General features: G+C 25.7%; 3 protein-coding genes across 7 annotated transcripts in view; 1 reads left to right on the forward strand and 2 right to left on the reverse strand.

The window, feature by feature from the left end:
* Positions 1-13,310, reverse strand: part of LOC141529738 (protogenin) — a 33,116-nt gene extending 19,806 nt beyond the window's left edge. Inside the window, exons 1-21 of one of the 4 annotated variants that reach the window (XR_012479648.1) lie at positions 12,643-13,310; positions 11,746-12,011; positions 10,299-10,440; positions 9,217-9,373; positions 9,080-9,148; positions 8,763-8,989; positions 8,533-8,678; positions 7,602-7,764; positions 7,220-7,504; positions 6,899-7,063; positions 6,607-6,798; positions 6,347-6,531; positions 5,812-5,953; positions 5,387-5,485; positions 5,165-5,318; positions 4,943-5,076; positions 4,481-4,846; positions 4,127-4,404; positions 3,943-4,047; positions 2,535-2,811; positions 499-2,473 (exon numbers count right to left, since the gene is read on the reverse strand). Coding sequence is in view for 2 of the 4 variants with exons in the window: in XM_074246419.1 (XP_074102520.1) it covers positions 2,620-2,811; positions 3,943-4,047; positions 4,127-4,404; positions 4,481-4,846; positions 4,943-5,076; positions 5,165-5,318; positions 5,387-5,485; positions 5,812-5,953; positions 6,347-6,531; positions 6,607-6,798; positions 6,899-7,063; positions 7,220-7,504; positions 7,602-7,764; positions 8,533-8,678; positions 8,763-8,989; positions 9,080-9,148; positions 9,217-9,373; positions 10,299-10,440; positions 11,746-12,011; positions 12,643-12,712 (3,537 nt within the window). In the remaining 2 variants the exon portion in view is untranslated. Of the gene's footprint in view, positions 1-498; positions 2,812-3,942; positions 4,048-4,126; positions 4,405-4,480; positions 4,847-4,942; positions 5,077-5,164; positions 5,319-5,386; positions 5,486-5,811; positions 5,954-6,346; positions 6,532-6,606; positions 6,799-6,898; positions 7,064-7,219; positions 7,505-7,601; positions 7,765-8,532; positions 8,679-8,762; positions 8,990-9,079; positions 9,149-9,216; positions 9,374-10,298; positions 10,441-11,745; positions 12,012-12,642 lie in introns of those variants that run through there. The other 3 variants (XR_012479649.1, XM_074246421.1, XM_074246419.1) reach the window with 3 other exon arrangements.
* A 2,435-nt stretch (positions 13,311-15,745) lies between these two features.
* LOC141529373 (uncharacterized) lies at positions 15,746-19,587 on the reverse strand. The gene is made up of 4 exons (XM_074245877.1): positions 19,301-19,587; positions 17,469-18,339; positions 16,413-16,793; positions 15,746-16,343 (listed from the first exon to the last, which is right to left on the reverse strand). Exons 1-4 carry the CDS (start codon positions 19,418-19,420, stop codon positions 16,279-16,281), a joined length of 1,437 nt encoding a protein of 478 aa, XP_074101978.1. The 5' UTR covers positions 19,421-19,587; the 3' UTR covers positions 15,746-16,278.
* A 564-nt stretch (positions 19,588-20,151) lies between these two features.
* Positions 20,152-23,408, forward strand: LOC141529620 (nucleolus and neural progenitor protein). 2 transcript variants are annotated; one of them, XM_074246253.1, is made up of 5 exons: positions 20,152-20,316; positions 20,813-21,233; positions 22,351-22,521; positions 22,892-23,043; positions 23,108-23,408. In XM_074246253.1, exons 1-5 carry the CDS (start codon positions 20,241-20,243, stop codon positions 23,212-23,214), a joined length of 927 nt encoding a protein of 308 aa, XP_074102354.1. In that variant the 5' UTR covers positions 20,152-20,240; the 3' UTR covers positions 23,215-23,408. The 2 variants fall into 2 exon arrangements, with proteins under 2 accessions (XP_074102354.1, XP_074102355.1); XM_074246254.1 differs by having other exon boundaries at positions 20,173-20,311.
* The last annotated feature ends 184 nt before the right edge of the window (positions 23,409-23,592 follow it).

A 23,592-nucleotide genomic window follows, 5' to 3' on the forward strand; every position in this document is an offset into this window, starting at 1 on the left:
ACTATGAACGTAAAGAATACTTATAATTTATACCATTTTTACGACAAATATTAATCTAATTTGTATCAATTTACGTTCTTATTTATTTTATTATTTTTTAAAAATATTATTTTAATTATTTATCATTATTATTATTATTCCTATTATTACTTAGTATAATTATAGTAATAATTTATATTATTTTTATTATTATTATTATCCAATTATCATTATTATATAATATAATGATTAATTTGTTAATGAAAATACATCAATTTTAATTCTTTTCGTTCATAGTTATTATATATATTTAACTTTACTCATAGTCACAACTGTTAAAAAATTTGATAACTATACGTTTAAAAATAATAATATTTATCATATACAACTAAAAAAAAATTATTATAACTGTTTTAAAAACTTTCATCAAATAAAATAAATGATTCAACTATTATTATAATTTTGCTCAATTCAAAGAAGTACGTAACAATTGGAATGTAATATTTTGTTAATAAAAACTAATGTAAATTAATTTTAAAAACTATACTATTAATTATGTAGATCTTGAATTATTAAAAAGGACTCTTCGGTGAAATCTACTTTTAAACTATCTTATCTTCATTGATATTTAAAATGATCAGAAAAAAAGGTTTTTTAGATAATTATTAATTATAGACAATAAAAGAGATTAATCAAGAAAAAGTGTAATTTTAGTCTTCAAAAATTTTTTGATCTAACAAAAATTAAGTAAGTTGATAAAACTTCAATGGATGCAATTTAGACAAATACAATGCATGAAAGCAAAAGATTTTTAAATACCATTAGAAATTAAAAAGACCTATTTTATATTGTTATTTATTCATCCAATGTAACTCATATTCGAAAAATTTGCGTTTAAATATTGATTTTTTCATAAGAATATACCCTAAAATTTTTTTTTTATTTTGATATATCGATACCAACGCTCTAAGATGTCGTAAGCCACAAAATTTGACAATTTGATTTTTTTTTTTTTTTTGAAAAATGGATTTATAACAATATTATGCGACTCATATTAAACATTGAAAGGTCAAATTGTTTAGCAAAATTTTTTAAGTGTCAAGTAATAAATGCACTAACTTACTACTAACAAGAATATAAAAGCCTACAGCTGTACTCTGAAAAATGTACAAATACAAGATCTAAGTTGCTACTACTACCAAAAATTAACAAAACTATTAATACACAGAATACTTATTATGTAGCAATTAAATATTACAACAAACTCCCTACTGACATGAAAACAATAGATTGTAATAAAAAAAGTTGTTACTGGATAAAAAACCTTTACGGTTAATATGCTTAAAAAATGTATTGAAAAAAAGGAGTATTTAATTGGATATTTCTTTTTCTGATAATTATTTATAATTTTGTATTTTTTTTCTCTAAAAATTTGTTACTTTTTGTACTTATTAACTCTTTGCATTGCATTATCGACATAAATTTTGTAAAAAAGTCTATACATTATAAAAAATTGTTATTTTTTGTACTGGTTCTATACACAGGTGTTTTTACACCTCGATAGAATTCTTTGCCAGATAAATAAATAAAATAAATAAAAAATAAAATCCAATTTAACTAATGTTGAAAATGAAGCATTTTTACCGCCTATTGTAAAATTTTCTAAATATAGGTCACGACATCCTAGAACATAGGTATCGATATGTAAATGAGAATTTTATTTTTAATAAGCCTGAATTTCAAAAATTTTTTTTCCAAAATAATTTTTTTATCAAACTACCTACAAATTTTTTTTTAATTTATTTTTTTTTTTTTTTTTTTTTTTTTTTTTTTACAAAAATATGCTTCTTTTAATAAGGATTTTCGAAACGAAATCTACTGCTCACCCTTCTCAATTAATCTCTTAAATTGAAATATTATGTACATATTAAATGTTATGTTATGTTTATTAATATTTCGTAATAATATTATTTTAATCCTATTCATAGAACCTCCAACATCTCATTCAAACGTGAGCAATCATCATTTCTTTTTTATTTTTGTCAATCATTTTTTAATTAACTTCTCGAGGCACTAGCTCGTAATACACTGGTATTTGTATTCAATAGCGCTTATATATTGAAGCGTTGATATTTTTTTTTTTTTTTTATTTTTTTGATAAGAATACCTATATAATATATATTTATATATTTATACTTATATTTACACGGTTAATAAACAACCATAAGCAATTTCAGATGGAATTTTCAATTTTCGAATGATTTTTTTTTCTTATTTTTCTTTTTATAAAAAACTATGATACTCTCTATATGCATGAATAAATGATTCTTTATATCAGGTGATTTTTCATAAATCGAGGCATTATATAACCATTAAATATATGAAACGAATTTCTTTATATTATACTTAATAATTTTTTTTGATTAGATTACTATTGATCGAAGAATCATATTTCCTTATTAATCTTTCATTCTCAATTCATAATTTGTAATTTCTATCAGATAAGTAAATTTAGTGTAATAAAAATTATTTTTCTGTAACAGTTTTGAACCTACCTCACTATTTCTTACAGCTTTAGTAAATGTTGTTATTGTTTATTGGTGTTTTAGTTGTTTGAGCTACGTGTAGAACAAAATAAGTTCATCCATTTGGCTCCAAGACTGGAATTACTGGTGGTGGAATTTTCTTTGGAGACGAAGTTGGACAATCGAGGTTGTTATTCAAACTATTCGTACTACTATTTAAAGTACAGTCTATTGTTGTTAATTCTGTGATGTTCAAATCTTGTTTGGATCCCAACTTTTTTAACACAGGACTATTGCTTTGTTTGTACTAAAAAAACAAATAAAAAAATTAAATTATTTTAATACCTGTGTAAAAAAAATTTGTCTTAAAATTATCTTAAAAGAGTCAGAAACTTAGGATCCTAAACGTGACATAATTTAGGACATTTTTATGATACTTTTATGACAATTTTAGGACACTTTTATAAACTTTAGAATATCGCGTTACAGATTCCATAAAGGCGTATCAGCCTATTATACGCCCTTCTAGCACCCGGGTGCCCACTGGGGGCCATAAGGGCATACGAAAAAAAATTTTTTTTGGGAAGCAACGTATTTTCACTTTAAATGCAAGGAAATGATGAAAAAAATTTTTTTTCAAATTTGAAATTAACTTTGATCTCTTTAATTGTGATTGAGAGTGATCATTTTGAATAAAAGTAAATTTTTTAATTTCTAAAACGAGTTTTAACAAATGATTGTCTCAAATAATTCTTAATTAGAATTATTATTCTAATTAGAAAAATTATTTTTTAAAACTAATTCTTACAATTAAAAAAACTATTTTTCATCGTAATGATTATTTGAAATGGCAAATAAAGAAATTATCACAAATTTCAAATTTTTAAAAATTTTGATCAAAGTTAATTTCAAATTTGAAAAAAATTTTTTTTTATCATTTTTATGCATTGAAAGTAAAAATACGTTGTTTCCCGAGAAAAAATTTTTTTAGTATGCCTTGGGTGCCATATGGGTGTACCAAAATTTTTTTTGGCATTTCTGCCTGTTTCAGGCATAACTACGTCGATTCCCGGAAATGATTTTTTTATATGCCCTTATGCCTTTTCAAGGGTTTTTTTTTCCGGGATACGCTCTTATGGTCTCAGTAACGCGATATTATGATAATGATAAATGTCTATGATAGATCCTAGACGAAATAAAAATTGCATGAAAAATGATAATATTATATTAACATAATTAATTAATGCAAAGAAGAAAAAAAAAAAGATGAAATTTTGCAACAGTAAAAGTGTCCTCAAATTGTTATAAAAGCATCCTAAAATTGTTATAAAAATGTCCTAAAATTGTGTCACGTTTAGGATTCTAAGCTTATGACTCTGTTAGGACAATTTTTTTTACACGGGTATCAGAAAAAATCAATTAATTTAAAAATAATTACTTGTATGTTTTCCGTAATATGTAGATCTCGATTTTCTTCATTTGAATTCCAAGACGTCAAAAGTGGCTCTTTAGCTCCTATTTCTACACCATTTGACAGTACACCCTTTCGAATATATATTTAAATAAATATCATTTTTTGTTACTTAAAGTTAACGCAAAAATTCTAACTATTTATAATTTACCTTTGAATCCAATTGTGGGTTCACTGATGTCGGTGATGATGGACATAGTACTGCCAATTCAATTTCATTACAACCAATCCGATTATTTACTTGCTGACTTACTGACGTTGAAGACTGTTCAACACAACAGGTAGTACTATTTCTTGAAAAAATACGATTTTTAAATGGTTGAGCACTTTCTCTGAGCGATCGCGAGTGCTCCCATTTTTTTCGACAATATATGCTACATAAGCTTATCATTATGAAGCAGATACTTATACCCACACCCAATATAATACCTATAATGTGAAAAATAATTCAATAACGTAATTGTTTCATCATAATATAAAACAGTAATTTATAATAAAAATATACCAAGACTTTGATCTGGTTTAGATTTTGCAGGAGGTTTTTGTTTATCCGATGAAGTCGAAGTTTTAGACATACTAACACCCAAAAATATAGAAATTGGATCAGAACGTCTTCCATATCCAGCTTTAGTTGCTGCTTGTATCATAATATAATAACGTCCTCCTAATGGCAAATCAGGTAAAACTACAGAAGTTTTGTTTCCAGGTACAGTCATATTACCCCAAGTTAACGTTGAATTTACTAAATCCGATGAATAATAAGATATAAAATACGTTAATATTATTCCATTTGTTTTGCTTGGCTCTCTCCAAACCACACGTATTTTTGTACCATTTTGAAAAACTTGCACTTCTTCAGGCTTACCAGGAACTAAAAATTTCATTAAAAAGACAAAATATTAATTTGATTACTTTTCGATTAATTTCTTAAAAGAAAAGATTTGTTTTATCGAAAATAATTACTAACCATCTTCACTGGTGTAACACTCAATGCTCTCACTAAACTGACTACTATTATTTAAATCTTTTTGCAACGATCGCACTTTAAATCGGTACAGCGTAAATGCTTCGAGTTCACCAATAATTGCTTTGGTATCATTCCTATAGCAAAATTTTAATTCAAATATATTTATTTATTTTCATAAATATTAATGTTGAAAAATAATAACTTATTAAATGATATACTCACACAAAAATACATTTAGAGAAATTAGAATCTGGATACTGCACTAGTTCATAACAAACTTCGTATTTATCTACACTAGTTTTATTTACTACAGCCCAAGTTAATTGGATTGATGATTGTGATAATGGATTAGCCTCTAAAGCTACAGGAGTATTACCTGGAAAAAAATTAATTATTAACTCACATACCTAACAATTTTTAAATCAAGCTAATTTTTATATTCACCTAAATCATATTGAATCGATTTAATAATTTTAAGTATACAATCACTCGATACGCCTTTAGTTACAATACATAAACCCACCGTATAAGAAATATTTGGTTCTATATAACAAAAAAAAAATGTTCGGTTATTTTTTAGTTGTATTAAGGGGGATAGCCACTGCGAAATTAAAAAAAAAAAAAAAATTTTTTTTTTATTAAATCAAAGTTTATACATTCAAAAATATGTATCTAGTTTTATATGAAAATTCCGAATATTTTTCGAGTTATAGTCATTTTTGTAACAGCGTGTCAAATGACCATTGCTTTCCTTTATTATTCCAGTCAAAAAAATTCCCATAAAATCAGCTATTTTTTCGATCTTCACAGTGGCTATTCCCTAAATAAAATACTTAATAATAATAATAGTAATCAAATATTCCATTTACCGAGATTCGTAAACATGTATTCTGTAGAATTTTTGTCCAATAGAGCAGTAAATAATTTATCACCATTTACAGATTCACAATAAATTTGCCATGAATCAAATTTAAATGTATCAAAAGTAGCCTCTTTTACTTGCCATTTCATCTGTTATAATAATATTAGTGAAAACTCATTTTTAATACAGTTCAATTCCAGTTGAATAATAATACGATCAGGATCACGGGTAGTTGGAAAAACACAATAAATACATTTAAAGGATCCTTTAAAAGCAGAAAAACACAATAAAATAAATAAAAATAAGCCTTTCAAGCATGTGCTTACTAAAAATCATAACAGCTAACTGACTAAAGACGAAACGTTGCAAATCAATGATTGTGTAAATTAATTTAACCGTGTTTTTTTAACTACCTGTGGTCCTGATCGTATTATTATTATTAAAAACATTATAAATCATAAATAATGATCAATAAATTTTAAAGCATGTAATGCCTAATTAATAAGTTTTGAAATATGCAATTTTTTAACAAATTATCAAACCTTCAAGTGAGAAGCATTCATATTGATTATTTCAACATCCAAAACATTTCTGATATTGTAATTATCCGTATCAGCAGTAGGCATAACAACTGTGTTCCATCCTAGAAGAGATTCACTGATATTTGGCCACCCTTTTTCTGTTCGTGCTAAAACTCGGAAGTCATATTGTGCCCCGGGTAGTAAATCTATTGCAGAAATGGATCGATACATTAACAATAATTTCAAATTACTTGTACTTATAAATAGAAAAATATATTTACTTGTCAATAAATGATGTTCAACATTAGCTGGAACAAAAATTACTCGATACGAAGGGTGTTCGTGAAGCCTCCATTGAATTTTATATTCAATAACAATGCCTCTTGCCTCTTTTTTAGTCAAAGGTTGCCAAGTTATATTTAATTTTGTACTACTCAATACATCTACCATAACTTTAGGCGCCGTTTTGGGAACTACATAAAAATATATTCATAATTTTAATTTTTATAAAACGAGTTATATTAAAACATAGTTATTTATAACAAGTGTTAAAATTTTTTTCTCAATACTAACCACTTGGCGCCGTAGCACATACAATTGTAGCCGATTGATCACTAGCCCCATGATTGTTCCATACACGCACATAAAATGAATAATTCGTGTATGGTTCAAGAAGTTTTGTTACTTCAACTGTTGTAGAATTTCCTGGCTCAGGTGAAACTTCTTCTTTACCGCCTCCTTTAAATTTATGAATCAATAAAAATTTTTTTATTCAACAGTCTTAAATCATCAATATTATAATGTTCTGTTATATTAAATTAAATTCATTGCAAATTAGAATCATTGAAGTATAAATATCTCATTTGACTACAAAAATCTAAATGATTAATATACCTTCAGGACTGTAATGAACGGTGTAGGCAGTAATACTCGACGGTGGTAAAGACTCTGGTGGAGTCCACGAAATCGAGATTTTAACCGGTGATGGTGTATGACATGTTAATTTAGTTGGTGCCGCCGGACTATTAAGAGATGCATTAACTTGTAACCGACCAGCGGCCCAGATTTCTCCAGCTGAATTTACAGCTACACATTGATAATCACCAGAATCAGATGGTACTGTAGCAGATATCGCCAATTCAATCTTATTATTTTCCTTTACATAAATCGTTTTTCGTCCTGTTAAAAAAAAAAAAAAAAAAAAAAATAAGAATAAGTTTTAATTGTTATTTCACACTAAAAAAATAATGATAATGTATTTTTTTGGGCAATGTACCACCATTAATCGAAACATTTTTTGCATCTTTAAGCCAATATATTTGTGGAGTAGGCACTCCTTCAGCTTGACATTCAAATCTAGCCGTTCTACCATTAGGACAATTTTGATTCGAAGGTTTTTTAATAAATGTTGGAGGAACTGTTACATCAACAGTTATACTCTGAAATAAACAACATATTGTAGTAGAGTAATTAAATAACTTAAGGGGGGCGATACATGTAAAATTTTTTAAGAATCAAATTTTTGTTTTTCTTGCATCAATAGTTAGTATAATACCCTAAAAATATGCCTGTGAATTTATAAATATAAATTCGCATTATTTTGTGAGTTATAATTTGTTAAAGTGCTCAGCGCTTATGGTATCGCAACAGTCGACTCTGAATCTAAACGCGTTTTTCTCGAAACTACTTTTTTTAAATTGGCGGGCAAGATCATTAAAAAAGTTCTCAACCGATTCTAATGAAATTTGGTACACACCTTCTATGAAGTATTAGCTTCTAGTTGAACCAGTAAAATGCCAAAAAAATTTACAAAAACTACTATTTTTAACCCAAAAACCATCGGAAAAAAAGGTAAAAAATCGAACTTTTTTTCTGAGGACTACAAATCTGGGATTTTTTTTACTTTTTTAATCTTTTATAGGTTCAACTAGAAGATACATGTTTTGTGAACACTGTTCAACCATGATTTTGGATTTTGGAGCACAGGAAACTTATCAGTACGGTGACCATTTTAAAAAAAATTAAGAAAAAAATTTTTATTTCTTGCATTTGAATACATGATGAATGGATATGCTGACTCTCGAAAAGATTCATGTTTTTTTTTTTTTCTAAACTCTTTAAACCTTTAAAAAACGGCCAAAAATAAGGCAGTTACATGTATCCCCCCCTTAATAAATAAACTATTTTAATATTACTATAAAATGTACCTGGATCTCTATAACTCCACTGGCAGCATTTTCTAAGGAACACAGATAAGTACCAGCATGAAAAATGCTGACATTTTTTAATTCAAGTACACTGATACCGGCAGTAGAATTAAAAAGAATGCGAGATTGCGCTGAATTAGCTCCACCTTAAATGTCAATACACATGTTATTAATAAAAACAAAGAATAATTTATTTAGTTATTTAAATCTAAAAAAAAAATTACTCGTACCTGAACGCTGTGGCACGAATGACCACTTTAGAAATAATAATGGATTACCAGATACTGCACAAACGAGAGAAAGATTTGATCCTTTAACTAAAGTATAATTATAAGAACTTTGAGGGAATAATGAAACGGGAATGTTTAACTCTTGTAATTTAAGTTTTGGAATAACAGTCAGTTTAGCTTCTTTGCTTTTTTTAGTTTTCTTTATAAAATCATTTGTAGCTATACACCTAAAACAAACATGAAATCAATTAATAATTTTAAAAGTAAATGAAAAATTAATTAAAAAAATTAAAATATATAGAAATAGATCATTTTACCTATATAAACCAGTATCAGACTGTTTTGTTGCAGTTATATAAAGAACACCTGGTGGTACCATGATATATCTACCAAAAATCGTTAGTTAATTATTTGTATTTATAAATTTAATTATAAATAATAAAATGAGACATACTTAGTATTATTGCGATCTGGAAGTAGAGGTTTTCCATCATGTTGCCAAGTAATATTTGGAGGATACGGTAAACTATCAATTAAACAAGACAATCTTGTAATTTCTCCCTCATGTACCGTAACATTGATAGGAGATTTCTTAAAAGTATATGAAAGATCTGAAAATAACAATGTTAATAAGTGCAAGTTACAATAATGCAAAATTCTCCCTCAAGTAACTCAAGTTTTGATTTAAACATTTTCAATTTGGCTCTTAATTTTTTTTTACTAATTAACACTTGAAGTTTAATTTTATTTTTTAGATTCTTTTTCGTGATTAAAGTCCAAATAAAAGAATAGATAATATATATATAAATAGTTATTGAATTTATAAATTACATGATATAAATTTATCTTTAAGGTCTCAAAGACTATTTTACTTCATTTTAGCATAATTTGCGTGTAAAAAGTGAAGAATACGTTAGCGTTGTAACATTTAGTCTGTGGATGCATATCCTTGAAGCAGGATTAGATTTTACGACTCCTTAAGTGGAAGACTTATACCGAGAATAATAAACTAGAAACGTCATAAATCCGAAATGCGGGTATTAACGTGCATAGAAACCAAGTATTACTACACGATCCATACAAAGACATACGGTTAAAATAATTGTGCTCTTTAATCTTTAGTCTCGACAGTTTTTTTTTGGTTTAGAAATAATACATACCTCCCAAGCTCACTTAAACAAAATGCTAATTGTAATTAATTGCATGATAATTTATTTTGTGATGTACGGTTTTAAAATATATCAGTTCCAACAGTAAAAAATCAAGTTTACTAAATTGTAAGTGCGTTAAAAATGTATCAATTAAAATTATAAATAACATTTTTTTTATTATTTTTTTTTTTCATCTGACTTAAGCAAATGAATAATTCTTTTAAAGGTTTAACTTGAGGTCTAATAAATATGGATGAAAATAAATTCCGCAATACTTGAAAGAAAAAGTAATCAACCAAATCGAATATGGTTAAAATCAAACTCTCGAAGATATAGAACTCAATATGCCTGGAACAGTCAATAAATTATATTTGATCATCTATACCAGCAATTTGTATAAAAATCGGCGAAGAACGTAAAAATCCTCCAGAAGCAGTTCGTCCAATACAGCGATATTCATGTTTTTTAGACATATCAATTGTTTCATTTCGTCCACTGGATTTTTGTGCCAATTGTAAATTTTGTTTCTGTTGAAAAATGATTTATAATAAATAATATGATAAATATAATTTATTTCATAAATAAAAAACTGTACTAGAATTTTATATTATGATTTTCTAGAATTTACTTAGATTTATGAAAATTTTACTTTTTACTAATTTATTTGTGTAAAACAAATTTGTATGACAATGAAATCATTCAACTCTAGAGCAAGGTATCAAAACTTCACTATAGAAAATTAAACGAAATTTTTAGCCTAAGTAAACCCAAATAAATTAAGAAAAATCATGAGATTTAAAATTGTATACATGTTCATATAACGTCTATATATGGGTGGTTTTCTATAAGGACGTCTTAAATCTGTACAAAATTGTTCGACCAAATTATTTTTGATTTTGTTAGAAAAAAATTAACAAAGGCTACAAAACTATCAGATTAATGATAATAAATACACAGCCGATTAAATTTTTGTTTTTTCGATATTTGTGTATCTTTTGCCATATAACATGACAGGAGACTGTTTTTTTTTTTTAATCAAATTAAGAAAAATCAAGCAAACTATTTTAATGCATTCAACTTTTCAAGTTCTCAATGGATATTTACATTAATTAGAATAATATTAAGACTTATGGATCCAATTTTATAAATAAATTATAAATAAAAATAGTTGCCAGGGGACTGAGTTTATTGTGGCCCAGACACATGTTTCCAGCACAAACGGTGTTTTTGATACTAAATAAAATGGTGATAAAGCGCCAACAGCCCTATGGTTATTAACTTAAAGCTAGTTAGATCCTTATAAACTTTACAAAAGGTAAAATAACACGCTGGATTTTTTTTTTGGCTTTGAACTTCTGGCAGGGGACTGTTTTTAAAACGCCTGGGACAAACTTTGGTTTAATGAATTTAATGAAACAAATTAATTTTCGGTACTTTTTATTGAAGAAGATTGTTAGTTAACTAATTAAGTTCATAAACATTATGGACCAAATTATATATTATGGACGAATAATTTAAAATTTAATTTTAAAGTTTAAATTTTGGGAATGGGACAGCCCAGGGGACTGTTATTTTGGTGGTTTACGAATTTATAGCAAAAAAACCAAAATTTATTTCATTTTAGTTTTCAATGCTCCGAATAGAAATGTTTTTTTACTTTCGTAATAAATTTTTTTTAGTTAAAAAATAACAATTTTTCTAATAAAAACATGCCTGGGACAGCAAAAAACATCGTAACAGAGAATCACCCATATCAATGTAGTTACTAATATTAAATTTTAATCAATGACAGTCTTATTTTTAACATTCAAAGCAATGATAATAATATGAACCTTATAAAAATGAAGTGAGCCATTATCGAGAATTTTGCATCGTGCAACTCCACATGGCGGTGCTGGTTCACCATTGTAAAGCCAAGATACATTATGATTATTGCCAGGTAAACAATTTAAGGTAACACCTTTCTTTCCCAGCACAATCAATCCGCCTGGCTCAATTCGCAAATTTTGACTTGTACTTTTATTTAAATTAAAATTCAGCCCATCTCTCTTAGATCCATTTTTATGACCGTTTAAATTATTATCAGCTCCTTTACCACCTGAAAAAAATAATCGGATAAATTAAGCTGTTAAAAGAAATGATAAATAATTCTTTTAGACAAATAACCAAGTAAAGGTAAATGACCGATGAATCAAAATTATTTTTTTTTTTTTTACTGTAAAAATGTACTCATTCCATTAACTTTTTCATAAAACTGTTTATTATCAGTTTAATTATATAGAATTACAAGTAAGAAATACATTGACTAAAATTATAACAAAGGTAAATAATTCAATGCTGGTTAATAAAATAGAATTAAAAAAAAAGAAAGAATAATAATAATGATAAAAATTAGTACAAGTAAAGACCAGACGTATTCATGGAAACATAAGTATAAATCAGAAAACGTCTGATAAATATATATCGAAAAAAAAATTCATTGTTTGAATGACAGGTTGTCACCATCACGGTATCGATCGCGGGTGCGTGACGCAAAAAATAACCTGCCCCAAAAAAATAAATTACACATCACATGGATGGTCACAAACACTGAAATTAAATAATTAATTGCTCCAAAAAATTACCTAAAACAAAATAATAAAATATTTGTCAGTAAAAAAGAAGCGGGATTGTATAAATAAATAATAAAAGTAGAAATAAAAAAAATTAAAACGTGACTAAAAACCCACCTGCGGCGCAAACGGGCTCGAGCACTACTTCCGTAAACAAGATGCCGAACAAAAGCACCCGCGCCGCCATAAATCTGGGCTCATTGGCACCCTAATTATAATAATACTAACGAATTTTGCTCAAGAGGACACTAAAACTCCACACCTTTATCACAATATCTCGTGATAATTTACGCCGCATGTTTGACATCACCGACACTAGATGTGACGATGCTTTTTTTTACTTAACCATTTAAATATATATATTAGCCTCACTCGTTGCCGTTGCTTGTATCACGACTTTGCAACTCTACTCGCGAGACTCTAACTCGCCGTTCCGTTCACCAAACACTCGCCCCGCGGACCACTCACGCGACAATCACGCCTCTCTACATAACATTCTCGATTCTCATTTAATGTATTTCAATAAATACATTTATAACGTTTGTTCTCGGATAAATAATGTCCTCAGATTTTTTATTTAATCCTATTACGTGACGATGTTATTATTTTAAATATTACACGTGAGTATGTGATAAAGACACGCGCGAAACCCAGAGATACACATTCACCGCAACGACTCACGTTTCCGTGTATAATGTAACTAAAACAAGTCGTAGAGTTGTATATAGTCTTTAAAATCAAACGCGATCGCGCATCTCTCACCTCTTTCCCCTCTTTGCTTCTTGCTGAGCGACTTGTTCTTTTATCGTTCTCGCATATTCGCCAACATAAGCGCTCATATCACGAAATCCCTTCTGAATCTCTATACGTTAGAGATTTTAGCGGCAATAGAAAGGATATTTGAAAATTTTAATCCGTCTTACGCATTTTACGATAGTTGTTTATGAAAATTAACATGACATTAAAGTTAGCGGTCATTTGACAATTTTTTAATTTTCTTTAACAAAAAAATTTTTTCTAAAAAATTATTTTTGAAAAATTGCATTTTTAATTTATTAAAATTTCTACAAGTCCATTTTTGTAATAAGTTCTTTTTGCCATAATTTATTTAAAAAAAAAATTAAAATAATTGTGAAGTGACAGCTAAATTGAATGTCATAAATTAACTTTGCAGATTGTTGATAATTTTAAGAATTTTTGTAACAAATAAATTATGGCAAAACAAATTGACATTTAGAAATTTTAAAAAACTACAAATGCAATTTTTTAAAAACAATTTATTTGTTAAACATAATTAAAAAATTATCAAGTGATAACTAACTTACTTGACAATTTTTTTATTTTCTTTAACAAAAAAATTTATTCTAAAATATTATTTTTAAAAAATTGCATTTTTAATTTATTAAAATTTCTACAAATCTATTTTTTTAATAATTTTTTTTGCTATAGTTTATTTGTTTAAGAAAATTAAAAAGATTGTGAAGTGACAGCTAAATGTAATGTCATAAAATTTCTATGACATTAAAGTTAGCTGTCACTTGACTAATTTTTAATTTTCTTTAACAATTAAATTAATTCTAAAAAATTGTTTAAAAAAATGGCATTTTTAATTTTTTAAAATTTCTAAATGTCAATTTTTTTTTCTTATTTTTTTTGTTATAATTTATTTGTTAACAAACGTTATAAAAAATGATTAAATATCTGCTAAATTTACGATATTTAAGTTAGCTGTCACTTGACAATTTTTTAATTTTATTTAATAAAAAGATTTTTTCTAAAAAAATATTCTTAGAAAATTGCATTTTTTAATTTTTTTAAATTTCTAGATGTCAATTTTTTTTTTATTAATTTTTTTTTGCTACAATTTATTTGTTATAAAATTTTTTTAATTATTAAATATGTGCTACATTAATTTTCATACTAAATTAATGTTCATAAAACTTCTTTATTTTGATCTACAATTATATTGCAAGGAAAAAAATATTTTAAAAAAATTGCACGTATAATTTTTAAAATCTTTTACATGTGAAATTTTTTTACTTTTAATTTTTCTATTACAATTTTTTCAATAAAAAAAATTATAGAAATTTTCAGATATGGCTAATTTAATTTTCATTAATTCTTTTTTCATGATACGGAAATTAACAGACATCTGACAATTTTTTGAATTTTTATAGCCCATCAATTATTATAAAAAAAATATTTTAAAAAATTCGCACTTTTAACTTTTTTTTTAAATTTCACATGTGGATTTCTTATTGATAAATATTTTTTTTTATTTATTCAATTAGTTCAAGTTGTATAGTTTTTAACTATTTTACATTCCCATCCCAAAAGATCCTTTATCGTACTTTGTTATACATAAATTAGTTTAATTATTTACTTCAATACTTATCTATGACCAGGGAACAGTTTTATATTTATAATAAAATCATACAAGTTGCTTCAGAAGCTACATTCATATAAATATAAATTTTATTTTAGTTTTTGCTAAATACTTTTCATTATAATTTAATTGTTAAAAAAGTATAAAAAAATTTTAGATGTCTGTTAAATTTAAGATCATGTTTTATTGCTATTTGGCTTAATGATTAAAAAGTTAAAGCTATCGTTTTCTTTTTAAAAAATTAAAAACAAAAATTTTCATCAATATTATGCTTGCATTAAAGATTGTTTTTAATTTTCAAACTAAATTTCAATATCGCATATTCTATTAGACTTCTACACATGTATTTTATTCCTGCTTTTGCTAATTACTTGTTTTCATCATTTATCAGTTTTCAATTAAAAATATATCAATTATTCATGTTTATATTTTTTCATAAAATTTATTTTTTCTTTTATTAACATTAAATATTAATACATTTTTAATGCGTTTATAGATCTTTGAAATATTTTTAACTAAAAAGTAATTAGTTAAGTAATATTTACCTAAAAATATAATTTGAATGTTTTCATTATAAAATAAAATTTTTTGTAAGTCCGCAATTAATTTTTTAGCAATTTTATATTCTCTTGAAAACAGTGTTTCAACTTAAAATTTAATTGTAACTCACAATACTATAGTAAATACTAAACAGTAAAATAGATAAAAAGAGCAGAAAAATATAATTAAAGAAATATTTATTAATCTCAATAAATATTATATGCATTAACATATTTTAACAAAGAGAAATAATTTATTTTACATGAAATTAAGACAGATACGTAATGATTATGACACTTATGCGAACAAAATTAATAATGAAATTCTTCAATATTGATGATAAACGTATTATCAACATGTATTATTAGTAAACGAATTTTTAAGGTAAATTATAAAAATGAAGAAAAAAAAAAATATTGCATTTTTTTCACAAATGTAAAAGCTGATCTATTGAAATTAATATTTAGAATTCAACTAACAAATTCAAACGTTCAAATATTTTTACGGACAACTTATGAATTGAATATTTTAGATAATTATGGACAAAATCAAATCATTCAATAGATATTAAAAATAATACTCATAAATTTATCATTATTTATAAATAATAAAACAATATGAAATAAAAATTTCAAATAATTTATAACATCTTAATCTTCCATATTATGATTTGTAATATGAATCTTTTTTTTTTTTTACTTAATTCTAATTATCGACTAAGCGAACTATAAACTGATTATTATTAATTGTTGATTGTACTTAATTGGCTCAACTATAATATCAAAATAAAAAACTCTTCAATTTTTTCCTGAGATTCGTTTTGTTTTTTAACGTTTATGTACAACTCTCTTTTTATGCTTGATGACTCCAATGCCCATTGCGCGGCATGCAGCTGAAAATAAAAATTAGTTTAGCAGGTTAATAATAATAAAACGATTAAAAAAAAATCTTTGGTTTATACCTTTGTGTTGATTAACTAACTCTCTTCTTCGTTCCTTGTGGTGCGTAGACAATTCATTAACCGTTTGTTCAATAAAATTATCCAATGCTAACGATCTTGATATAGTTGTAATTTCTGCACGACAAATTGGACACTCACGTTTTTTTTTCATCCACATAGATATGCAATACTGACAATATGTATGAGAACATAACAGAGTTACAGCTGTTACAAAAAGTTCTGAGCATATTTGACATGTTAATTGATCATCTAAAATGCTTCCAACTTTATCAACTATTGCATTGTCTTTAGAAGAACCCGGTCGGACATCATCTTTAGTTAGATCGATAGTATCTAAAGATTCTCCTCGTGCTCCACTTGATGCTACTTCAACAACAATTACTAAAAATGAAAAATGACAATTATATATACTATCAAGAAGATAAGCGAAATTTTTTGACCAGCTAGTGTATTTATATGATAAAGTGGGTTTTTACGGTTAAATTTTGTATCGTTGGAAAAGTCTTGACTTGGAATTATGCTTTTTCATGATTTCATATCATTCTCACCGATAGTCAATTTATTATGATAAATATTTAGGCTGCATTCGAAAATGCTCTGTCTCTAGATACATAATTAAGAGTTGACCTTGTATCTTGTGAACTACTCACATTTTTAAAGATATAAGCTCATCCCGATGTTAGACTCATCAAGACCTTTCATTTAAGTACCCACATCATTTTTTCATATATTTATATATATATTATATATATGTATATATAAAAAATATATCAAAATGCATGTGGGGACTCATATGAAAGCTCTTGATGAGTGTAACATCGTGATGAGTTTATATCTTTAAAAACATCAATGGTTAAAAAAGTACAGTGCAATTTAACAGAAATCATTATTCAATAAATCAAAATTTTATTTAATTATAGTTCACAAGTCACGGTGGTCATATAGTGACTGCAAGATTGCTAGTTATTATTATAAAAATTAGTTATTCATAAGTAATTCAGTAATTAATTACAGAAAGGTAACGAAGAAATTTAAAAAACGTAAAAATATATTCACCTTGTTGATTTTGTACCGTATGTTGCAACTGTTCAGCAAGAGCTGTTTTTTCTTGCAAAGCTTTTTCAGCTTTTTGTAATTTTTGTTCAAGGGAAGCTTTTTCGACGACCAATTTTTGTTGTATATCTTTTTCTTTCTTTACTAACTCATCAACCACTGTGGTCCACTCAGCATTTTGCCTAAGTCTCCACGCCGCCATATCTCCCAACATTTTTTTCTCCATAGCCTCTTTTTCTTGCTTGGTCATATCCAATGTTTGTTGCCATTTAGCTCTTTCAGCATTTAATAACTGTTCAAATTGTTGTTTTTGTGCTTCAACAGTACTCAAAAGTTGAGTATAATTTTGTTGTAACTGTGTTTCAACCTCATTACCAGCTTTTATTTTGTCTTCGAGTTGCTTTATCAATTCATTTTGCTCTTCACTTTTTCCTTCTGCTTCTTGCTTGGTTTTCATTATTTCATCTAGACGTGCTTTTAAATCTTCTTGCTCTTTCTGCCTGTTAACGAGTTGTTCTTCTAATTCCTTTCTCTTGAGTTCTTGTTCCTCAGCGAAAGCTTTCTGTCTTTTAATTTCTTCATTAAATACAGATTCATCAATACGTTGCTTTTTTTTAGCAGGTCCGTTTTCAATGAATTCTTTTACATAAAACTTGAATTTATGAGAAACAGAAAATTGGATAAAGTCACCTATGTGAGTAACGTAAGGTTTATCTTTATCTAAAACATTATCATTCAATGTTGTTCCAGTTGAACTTAAGTTTGTTATACTCCATTCTTCAGTCTCTTTGTTAAATGTAAGAATGCAATGATTTCTTGAAATCAGAACATCAAGAATATGAAAGTTGCAATCTCTTCCTCTGCCAATTCTATACTAAAAAATTATTCATTTTTTTTAAATTATTGATTTATTATAAAAGACAATTTTTTAAATTATAAAAATTTTATGACATTCAAGTTAGCTGTCAATTAACAATTTTTTAATTTTATTTAACAAAAAGATTTGTTCTAAATAACTATTTTTAAAAAATTGCATTCTTTGTTTTTTTTTTTTTTATATTCTAGACGTCAATTTTTTTTGCCATAGTTTATTTGTTATAAAATTATTAAATATGTGATAAGTTAATTCTCATAAAAATTTTTTGATTTTGATTTTAGTTCAGATGTTAGAAATTGCTATAAAAATCTCAACTTCCTTGTCAATTCACGAATCTTTAACATATGACACCAAAGTAAGCCAACAATAATTTATTTTTTTTTAAAGCAATGAATTATGAAAAAAAAAATACTTAAAAAAATATGCACGTTTTGAATTTTATTTAATTAATTTTCAATAAAAATCCAACAATATTTGTGTCTGTCAGTTCAAGATCATTTTAAAATATAAGCAATAAACTTGTGTTAAAAAATAATTTTGCCATTTATAAAAATAAAAAAAAAAATAGTTTATTCTGGTCAACAAAAAAAATTTCTTTTGGATATGAACTCAGAAAATTTAGCTCAAGTGACTCTTAAGTCAACATATTTTATTTTCATGGCATTGACAGCATCAAATGAATATTAATAAATTTCTATTCTTTTTAATATTACTTGTATATAACAAGAGACAATGATGACAAATAAAAATTTGTACCTAAAAGTATTTTAATATTATTCATGGATAATTTTTCTAAATACTTTTTTTTTAAATACACAAACTGTCAACTGTCTCCAATAGTGTCTTACGTTTCTGACATAAATTGAATTAGACTCGCTGTTGGATATAAGCCAGAATTTATTAAATGCAAGACCTTTTTTTTTAATATTTTAATTTCTAAAATTAAAATTTTACTTACATTATTTTTATTGATATAAATATCACTTAATTCAGGATTTTCTTTGTCACATTTAACCAAAACAATCATATTTTCGGCTTCTATTTTGTTGCCATCCTCATTAGATGTTGAAGAATCCATTTTTTTTTTTATTAAAAATATCGTTTATGAAATACTAAAATTATTAATAAGAAGATCACTATTATGTTTTTGTTATTAAAACTTGATGAAATGTTTAAAGTTATTAAATATTGATAAACAAACGCATATTATTTTATCACACGTGATTGTGTTTGTTGACATTTGACGCTTTGCTTTCATAAAAACAACAACCAGCTAAAATTACAGTATCGCTACGTGCAGAGCAATTGCTTGTTATCATATTTGGCAGTAGATGACATTGCAAGTAATTATTTAATTTCAAAAAATTTACGATACTGAAGTTAGCCGTCAGTTGTCAATTTTAGAAATTTTTTAACAAATCAATTACAATAAAAAAATGCTTCTAAAAATTTTCACTTGTAATTTTTATTAATTTTCACCTGTAAAACTTTTTAATTAAATTTTTTTTAATAATTTAATTGTCATAAAATTTCAAAAAAAATTTTAATATATCAACTTCAGTGTTATAAAAATTTGATTATTGTCATTAAATTTGTAAATATAGCTCAGTTCATTTTTTGTTTGTGTTTTATGCATAATAATAATAATTATTATTATTATAATTATTTATGATATTATGAATAAAACTTTTATTTAGGAAATAGTTTAAAAAAAAATTTTTTAAAAAATTTTTATTTGTTACCAACAGAAGATAAAATTATCATCTGTGTACACTTGTTGTTAAATTCTAAGTTGAAAGCATGGCAAACTGTTGATACTTTAAACATAACCTAAATATTTTAAAATCTAGAATAAACATAATATAAACTTAATTGATAAATTAAATATTTAATTACACATGGATATTTTATGGAATCAACTGGAGTTACAACGCCCGCCCACGAGCTCTTGGAAAACAACAGAAGATGAGTTCGGTAAATTAACATAATACTAAAGTTAGCGGTCAGCTGTCAATTTTAAAAAATTTTTTTAACAAATTAATTACAATAAAAAAATGCTTCTAAAAATTTTCACTTTTAATTTTATGACATTAAAGTTAGCTGTCACTTAATAATTTTTTAATTTTCTTTAACAAAAAAATTTGTTCTAAAAAATGATTTTTAAAAATTGCATTTTTCATTTATTAAAATTTCTACAAGTCCATTTTTTTAATAACTTTTTTTTTGTTGTAATTTATTTATTAAACAAAATTAAAATAATTGTGAAGTGACAGTTAAATTTAATGTCATTGTAATTTTTATTAATTTTCACATGTGCAACTTTTTAATTATTTTTTTTTCAATAATTTGATTGCTATAAAATTCTAAAAAAATTTTTAATATCTGTCAACTTTAGTGTTATAAATTAACACACAATAATTTAAAATTAATTTTTTTTTTAATTTATGTTTAAAATATTTTTATTTTTCAGATACAAAAAAATTTTTAAACACATTAAATAAAATATCCAATGATATTAAATCACAGAACTTTTTACGTAATGAGGCAACAATTTTAAGTCGATTGATATACAGAATGAAAACAAAATTTAGGAATGACAAAGGTTTAAAAAATATGGAAAAAGTTAACCGTGCATTGCTTAATTATTTAAAATTGTCACTTGAAAATGAATACCAGTATTTAATTAACAATACCGTAATAAATAACACTGTTAGCTTACCTACAAAACAAATGCTTCAGTATGTTTTAACAAGAACTCAAGGATTCGCTAAATTGATGTGCAGGATAGAAAATGTTTCAAAATGTGCAGCTACTTTTTTTCGAGGAAGAATTCAAATAGGACATGCATGGACCCCATCAACTATAGCTTATTCAATTCTTTCCAGAATATGGTAAATTTCGTTTTATTATATATTTTTTATTATTTTACAATATTCTTTATTAAATTCTTTAACAGAAATCACAATTTACAATTTCATTCTAACAGGAAAATACGTCAACTCAAATGTTTAATGTTTAAGTTTGAATCACTGGTTTTAGTCAAGTTTATTTTAACATTGATTTAATTATAATTAATATTATGAATTAAATAATTTATTCTTATTATAAAACATACTTCTCAAGAATAATTTTAAAGTAGATACTAAATGAATAATTCAAGTTTCGTAACATAGAACCTTATATTATAATCAAACTCATAAATATGTTAATGACATAAAATTTAATTATTTTTACTTGAAAAAAATTTTAGCTATAAGATTTTTAGCTTGTTTTTTTTTTTTTAAATAATAATTGTTAGCATAATAATAACGTAAAATTAACAAAAATAGTCTTATCTAGATATAAAGTAAGGTACCGGCGGGTAATAAGGCCTAGCTAAGGGAGATTTTGAAAAAAATCGAAAATATTGCATTTAATTATTGCAATGTATCATTAATTTTTAAATTAATACATTAGCCATAAAATATAATGAAGCAATGGTAATTTTCACCATAAACAAACAAAAAATTAAATTTGTTTAAAAATCTTGCGAATAGGCCTTATTTTACTACGGTAGAGTAATAAGGCCTGCAGGTTATACTTACTGGAAATAGTTATACTATGCTTGATAAAATTGGTATTAGAGATCAATCATCACTTAAATTGAGTAATAATATTTATTAAGATGTTGACAAAAATTAGAACAATGATTTTAAATTATTAAATATAAAATTATAAAAAATGTTTACCATTTACTCAAATCATTTTTTAGGATTTCTTCTGCGCTATTTTAGCATATGACGGATGATGAAATATAGAAGATAAGGAACGTTGTATCAGGACTATAAACTTGTAGCGACATTTCTATGCTAGACGCTTCTACTAGAGACGTCTTTAGCGGAAGCAGTTATTTTAAATAGCATTTTTATCACTTAGGTCTTATTACCCACGGGTACCTTAATTAAAATTTTTGTAGCGCTTGATGTACTTCTTAACACTTTTTATTTTAACTATTTTTATTTCTTATAGGATACTTTCGAGACATCTTGTGAAAAAATGTTGTTTTTGGTACAACAAAATGTATCCATTCAACGAAAAATTAAAATTAGTTGGGATTCAATGGATGCCTCCTAATTATTCCTTACCAGAAGATTTAAAGACGTGGCTTTCAGTATCATGGATTGATGAACCAATTCAAGGGTATATTGAATATACATTTATTTTTGTGTTATTAACGATAAACCAAAGCAATTACTATATTGCATTATTGAATATATTTTTTATAACAGTTAAATTCTAAGGCAAAAGCCCCAGTTATTGACACTGGATTAGTTATCGACACTTGCAATTTTATTTTAATTGAAAAAAACAAATCAACTCTAATACATTAAAAAATATAATTTTTTAATTATAAATTTTAAGAAAATTGGTTTTGTGGAAACATTTATTTTTTTTTTAATTAGAATAAAATTGCAAGTGTCAAACAACTAAGCCTGTGTCAATAACTGGTTCTTTTACCGTAATCCTTATAATTTTAGACTTTAATTACTATAATAAAATTTTATTTTAGTTTACCAGTCGATGAAAATTCATCTGATTCTATATTCCGCCTCATAAAGCCTCAAGATGAATCAACTGATGAAAAAAATGATTTATCAATCACTGAGAGTCATGAATTTCAAGAAGAGTCGATAAAAGAAATTAAACACGAAGAAATGGGTGGTAAGTATTTTTAAAATTAACTTATTCAAATTTTTATTAATGAACATTTTTACATTTATTTTAGTGCCTATATCACGCGAATCTTTTTCATCAGCTCCAGAAAGAAAAAAATTAGGAAAACGGTTGACGCTGAAGGCCATCCCTGCAACTTCCCGCTACTTTCGTAATTAAATGCTTAAAAATATAATTTTCATTTAATTTTGAGCTCTCTGAGCTCAAAAGTCTGATAGAAGTTTAATAAAACACTATTTTTAAAATTTTCAAACTGTTATAATTTTCGAATGAATCAACCGATTTTCACGCGGTTGGCGGCAATCGATGTAGTTTTTTAAGCTCTATAAAAAATTTAGAACAAAAAAATTGATCTGATGAAAAATTTCGAAGTTATTATAAAAAAACTCTTTTTTTCGATTTTTTTCGACAACAATATCTCACGAACGCATCAACCGATTCTGACGTTTTTGGTGGCGATCGATGGGGGTTTTCAAGATAAAGAGCTGATTAGTTTTTGAGAACGATCGTTCAGCCAATTCGGAGATATTTAAAAAA

The sequence above is a fragment of the Cotesia typhae genome, unplaced genomic scaffold, assembly GCF_013202065.1.
Source record: "Cotesia typhae breed Kobodo isofemale line unplaced genomic scaffold, CoteBio_Ctyphae contig_48, whole genome shotgun sequence".
NCBI classification, from domain to species: Eukaryota; Metazoa; Arthropoda; class Insecta; order Hymenoptera; family Braconidae; genus Cotesia; species Cotesia typhae.